The sequence below is a fragment of the Entelurus aequoreus genome, linkage group LG08 (assembly GCF_033978785.1).
Source record: "Entelurus aequoreus isolate RoL-2023_Sb linkage group LG08, RoL_Eaeq_v1.1, whole genome shotgun sequence".
Classification (NCBI taxonomy): Eukaryota; Metazoa; Chordata; class Actinopteri; order Syngnathiformes; family Syngnathidae; genus Entelurus; species Entelurus aequoreus.
In genome coordinates this window covers 38,993,458-39,000,017 of record NC_084738.1, presented here as the reverse complement: position 1 = coordinate 39,000,017, position 6,560 = coordinate 38,993,458, and the positions used below count along the sequence as shown (strand labels likewise).

Below are 6,560 nucleotides of genomic sequence, written 5' to 3'. Positions count from 1 at the left end.
CAGCCGGACCGAGACACGTGTTTGGAGTTGGAGCCAGAGAAAGACACACGCACAGAGGCAGAACGAGGAAGAGCAAAGATACGCCGGACTGGAAAGTCCAAAATATATTGCTGGAAAGCAATCCATACTTGTGTGTATGACAATAAAAACTTGCTTAAACCTTGTACACCGGGCTCAAGGACAGATCTATCGAGGCAAGGCAAGGCAAGACAACTTTATTTGTATAGCGCTTTTTATACACAAGGCAGACTCAAAGTGCTTCACAGACAACAAAGTGAAATGAAAGAAAATAAAAGCAAAATTAAAATGCAGACAATAAAAATAAAAACAGTGCGGACGTTAAAAGTTAAAAGATTAAAAGATTTAGCTGAAAGCTAAGGTGAACATAAAAGTCTTCAGTCTAGTTTCATAAGTAGTCAGAGTTGGGGAGAGTCTGACATCTTCAGGAAGTTTATTCCAGCTATTTGTTGCATAGTGACTGAATGATGCTCTCCCTTGATTTGAGTTTACTCTGGGAACCGCTAACAGATTGGTCTCAGAAGATCTTAGTGATCTAGAGGGCTTATATAGTGGGAGCATATCAGTAATATACTTCGGCCCTAGACCATGTAGGGATTTATATGTGAGCAGGAGGATTTTGAAATCAATTCTCTGATGTACAGGGAGCCAATGTAAGGATTTAAGAATTGGTGTAATGTGCTCACATTTTTTGGTCTTTGTTAGAACTCTAGCAGCAGCGTTCTGAACAAGCTGTAGCTGCCTGACAGTTTTTTTGGGAAGACCTGCAAGGAGACCATTACAATAGTCTAGCCTACTGGTAATAAAGGCATGTACAAGTTTTTCTAAGTCTTGAGCTGACATGAGCCCTCTAAGTCTTGTTACATTTTTGAGGTGATAGTAGGCCGATTTTGTTACTGATTTGATGTGACTGTCGAAATGTAAATCCGAATCTAAAATAACCCCAAGATTTCTGGCTCTATTTGAGGTTTTCAGGGACAGTGATTGAAGGTGTTGGACAACTTTAAACCTTTCTTTTTTAGCACCGAAAACAATTATCTCAGTTTTATCTTCATTTAGTTGTAGGAAATTTTGGCACATCCAGTGTTTGACTTGCTCAATGCACTGGCACAGAAGATCTATGGGGCGATAGTCATTTGGTGATAGCGCTACATAGATTTGGGTGTCATCGGCATAGCAATGATGGTCAATGTTATTATTTTGCATGATTTGTCCTAGTGGGAGCATACAGATGTTAAATAAAGTCAGCCCCAAGATTGAACCTTGGGGTACTCCACACGTTACGTTGGTTGGTGCTGATACAAAGTCACCAATGGAAAGAAAATAGTTCCTATCTTGTAGATATGACTTGAACCAGCTTAAAACGGTGCCTGAGATCCCCACCCAGTTTTCCAACCTGTCCAAAAGTATTGAGTGGTTGACAGTGTCAAATGCAGCACTGAGGTCCAATAGCATTAATACTGAAGTTTTGCCAGAGTCTGTGTTTAGACGGATGTCATTTATAACTTTAAGAAGGGCCGTCTCTGTGCTATGAAGAGGTCAAAATCCTGACTGGAAGTTGTTGTGGCAGCCAGTAGAAGCCAAGAAGTGATTTAGTTGTTGGAGGACAACTTTCTCAATTATTTTACTTTTAAATGGTAGATTTGAAATTGGTCTGTAGTTGTTGATAACAGAGGCATCTAGGCTCTGCTTTTTTAGAAGACTCAGGAGAACCCTCCACAAGCAAAGACGCTCACAACTATTCTTTTTTTTTCATGTATATAACATGTGACCAATGTCATAATAGTTTAGGACACAAACACACATGAAATTTGCTAGCAAACAAACACAATGATGTGCTAGTTTACTAACCTGGATAACTACAATCAATACACTTGAACCATTTGTGTTTGAGGTATCCAATAGTATATTCTGTACTACAAGGACCTAAACACAACATACTAACCTTTTTAATACTAATAGTTAGAGCAGTCAACTTCTGCAATTTTGAACTGCATCCAAAGACAAAAAAAAATGAATCATGTCTATTGCTTGTAATTAATGTTTTTGGATCCATGGCAGACAGAGTAACACGTGTCTAATTGATGAATTTGTTATGTTTGTCACATTAAACACTTTCCTCTTTGACTCATTTGACTCGGTGGAGACTCAACCCTGGTCTGTCCCCCCCTGAGCTGACCTTTCAGATTAAAAGGCTGTTTTGGCAACATATGAGCTCATGCGTAATTGGTTGAGGTGATATTTCCTGTTGAATGCTACCTAGTTCTTTTGTGGTCACCTCCGTGGTTGGCCAGTTCTGGCGCTGCTAATAGACTTTGGTCACTCGCCGGTGAACCATGTCGAGGAAACTATACATGTCTTCAAAATGTACACTGGCATGCAGAATATGCGTGTTTGCCTGATGCTGTGACCTTCTCCCTTCAATGACTGAGTCATTCATGTTGTGGCCCTATGTCAAAAGGGGACTTAGGTTGGTTCTTGGGCATGAGCCTTTCAAAGTAGACTTTGTGAGGAATCTCTTTCTGTAGGGTGTGGCTTCTTTCCACACACGAAAAACATGTACAAATATATATAGTGTGGAGGTCACTTTGATATTTTTCACATTGTAATTAATCAAACAAGCTAATGTTGTCCCAATGCGGGTTGACATAGACCTTTTGACTTTCCACTCAAATAGTAACACTGGAATATAAATCTTACTCTTGATTTTATTTGTATTTAATAATTAAATCTTACCTACTACAATAACCTGCTCAGGGGCCTTGTGGTTAGAGTGTCCGCCTTGAGATCGGTAGGTTGTGAGTTCAAACCCCGGCCGAGTCATACCAAAGACTATAAAAATGGGACACGTTACCTCCCTGCTTGGCACTCAGCATCAAGGGTTGGAATTGGGGGTTAAATCACCGCTGCTGCTCACTGCTCCCCTCACCTCCCAGGGGGTGGAACAAGGGGATGGGTCAAATGCAGAGGGTAATTTCACCACACCTAGTGTGTGTGTGTGACAATCAGTGGTACTTTAACTTTAACTTAACCACCTTGTCAATGTGACCCCAAGGCATTTTGAGAGTCTCTAAAAAGATGGTTGTCATTAGTTTTTCTTCCTAATATTTCATGACTTTTCCTAATCCATCAGGGAGACACAGAAAAATATAAAATCAACTGCATGATTGTTTCTCATTTCTCTGTACACATTTTGACCACGCCATCGTTCCTCAGGGGTCATATAGACCCCAGGATTGGAAAGCACTATAAGTCTTTGTGTGTTAGAGTGAGACACATGATCCAATTGACTTTTTTGTGCTCCCAAGTGATCTGAACACAGAGAATTCAATTGTGAGTTGATCTGACCATCATACACTGAATTATTGTTGGTTTAATATCGTTTGGCAGCCATTTTGACAGTTTTCCATAGATATTTCGGCACATTGCACCCCCCCCCACCAAATACCCCCCAGTGGGAAATTACTTATGTGTGCTCCTAAGTCCCCTGAACACAAAGAAACAAATAGTGAGTCAATCCAACCATCATAGACCGAGTTATTGCAGTTTGAATACTGTTAGGCTTGGTCTTGAATGTGACCAAAAGTGATTTTCGTAATTTCTGAACGTACAAATACATATAAACTCAGTTTTCCATATAAGTGTCACACAAGAAATGAAATGGAACAATCACTGTGAGTTTATCTGACTATTACATGCTGAACTAGTGTGGTTTGAGTAGCGTTTGGTGGCCATTTTAGCGTTTTTCTACCTCGAACATCCCAGTAGGAAACCATTTATTTGTGCTCCTAAGTCCCCTGAACACAGAAAAAAGCAGTGAGTAGATCTTTATTAGTAATTGATGCAGAAACCACTGAGATAAATGGTCTTGAAAATAAATTTATAATTTATACTCTGTCGGAATGGCGGGATGTCGGAACAGTTCAAACATTCCGTTCCCGCGCCGTGTGAGAACAGGAGGAGGGGAGGGGGGAGGAGCAAACATATAAAAGCACTCGCATAGCAGCCTTCTAAACCATTTCTCTGCTGCTGTCTCTGCTGCTGTTTGTGATATACTCTCTCTCTCTCTCTCTTGTTTCGAGTTTGCCTTCTAAACCATTTCTCTGCTGCTGTTTGTGATATACTCTCTCTCTCTCTCTCTCTTGTTTTGAGTTTGATGATGCCAAACCACAAGACGTTCTCTGTCCAGGAGGTTTTGGATCAGGTTTTTAGTGAAGAGGTAGACATAGAGGAAAATGTGTCTGAAATCGAAGACAATGTTGTGGAAGACCCTGATTATGGGGCATCGTCCTCTGATGAGGATGAGACCCTTGATGCTGAAGTTCCTGTCAACACTGGAACACCAGCAGACATTTTCCTGTCCAAAAATGGAAAGTTGTCGTGGTCCCCTGCCCCACGTCAACGGCAGGGTAGACTTAGCGCTGGTAATGTCATCAAAATGGTTCCAGGCCCAACCCGATATGCGATTAGCCGTGTCCAAGACATAAAATCTGCATTTGAGCTCCTCATGACACCATCAATTGAGAACCATGTACTCTTGATGACCAATTTAGAGGGGAGTCGTGTGTTTGGGGACAGTTGGAAGCCGATCGATGCAATTGACTTGCAGGCATACATCGGGTTGCTCATTTTGGGGGGCGTGTACAAGTCCAAAGGCGAGGCAGCAGAAAGCCTGTGGAATAAAGAGACTGGAAGGGCCATCTTCCCAGCCACCATGTCTCTGAAGAAATTCCATATTATGTCTCGTGTCCTACGGTTCGATGACAGAGAGAAAAGACAGGGCCGGAGAGAACATGACAAGCTGGCAGCTATCCGGGATGTATGGGACAAGTGGGTTCAGCAACTGCCATTGCTTTACAACCCAGGCCCCCATGTGACTGTGGATGAATGTCTGGTGGCGTTTCGTGGCCGCTGTCCATTTAGACAGTACATCCCGAGTAAACCAGCCAAATACGGCATTAAAATATGGGCAGCATGTGATGCCCAGTCGAGCTATGCCTGGAATATGCAGGTCTACACCGGCAAAGCCCCTGGGGAAGCACCTGAAAAAAATCAGGGCATGAGGGTTGTCCTGGACATGGCTGAGGGACTGGAGGGGCACAATATAACGTGCGACAACTTCTTCACCTCCTATGCCCTTGGTGAAGAACTCGCAAAGCGGAAAGTCACCATGCTGGGGACAGTCCGCAAGAACAAGCCAGAGCTTCCCTCTGAGCTTGTTGCAATCAAGAACAGACAGGCTACATCCTCAGTGTTTGCCTTCACTGAGAACGCCACAGCTGTTTCGTATTGCCCCAAGAAAGGGAAGAACGTTGTGCTCATGAGTACGATGCACAAGGATGCCCAGCTCAGCACCAGGGAGGACAAGAAGCCACAAATGGTGTTGGACTACAATGCCACAAAGGGTGGTGTTGACAACCTGGATAAAGTCACAGGCACGTACAGCTGCCGACGCATGACTGCACGATGGCCCCTTGTTGTATTCTTCAACATCATCGATGTGAGTGCCTACAACGCTTTTGTGCTTTGGAGGGAGATCAGTGAAGGCTGGAACAGCGAAAAGCTGTACCGGAGGAGGCTGTTCCTGGAACAGCTGGGGTACGCGCTGGTGCAACCCCAAATTGCACGAAGAGTTGTCCTACCAAGAGCCTCAGCGGCTGCTGTGGTGATAGTGGAGGATGTTCAGAGGGAGGCACACACCTCCAATCCTCCAGTGGCCAGAGGGCAAAAACGAGGCAGGTGCCAGATCTGTTCCACTAGGAACGATAACAAGACAACTAATACATGTGGGGGATGTGGCAAATACATCTGCAAGGAGCACATCCGTTGTGGATCATGTGCCCAGTAGTGCTTTACCCTTTCTTGGAGAGTGGGGGATGAATATTGCCATTTTTCATTTGTTTTACATTTCTTGAGAGAGGTAGACTCTAGGCTACTTTTTGCAGTCTGTGAAAAAATAGGAGTGGCAGACTTTTACAGTATTTTAGTTTTTTTGAAATAAGACAATATTTTTGGTAAATAGCCTACTGTCTTGTTATTTTTTTCTTCAAATATGGACACTCCAAATGGCCGGCCAATGGTCAGATATTTGTTGTTGTTGAAAAAAAACAAAACAAAACAAAAAAAAATACAAAATATAAAGAGTAATAAAAAAACTTCCCCCATTGAGGATTGCCACCTTATCCTGGTCAGAGGGTTTGTGCTTGACCCTTTCTTGGAGAGTGAGACGAATATTGTTATTTTCAAATGGACACTCCAAATGGCCAACGGTCAGATATTTGTTGTTGTTGAAAAAAAAAAAAAAGAAAAAAAAAAAGAAAAAAAAAAAAAGTTATAAAAAACTTCCCCCTGGAGGATTGCCACCTTATCGTGGTCAGGGGGTTTGCGTGCTTCCATGACCCTAAGAGCTATAGCTGGTCTTAGGGTAGAAGCCTGACTAAGTGCAATCTAAATGGCAAAAAACAACAACAACAACAACACCATACAATTAATACAATTCGGTCACATTCAATGATGGCCGCCTAACAGTATTCAAACTGCGA

At 42.6% G+C, this 6,560-nt stretch overlaps 1 protein-coding gene across 1 annotated transcript; it reads left to right on the top strand.

Annotated features, from left to right (window-relative positions):
* The first annotated feature begins 3,496 nt into the window (after positions 1-3,496).
* Positions 3,497-6,307, top strand: LOC133655867 (piggyBac transposable element-derived protein 4-like). The gene has a single exon (XM_062056452.1). The coding sequence runs from the start codon at positions 4,175-4,177 to the stop codon at positions 5,864-5,866; it is 1,692 nt and encodes a 563-aa protein (XP_061912436.1). The 5' UTR covers positions 3,497-4,174; the 3' UTR covers positions 5,867-6,307.
* Positions 6,308-6,560: the final 253 nt, after the last annotated feature.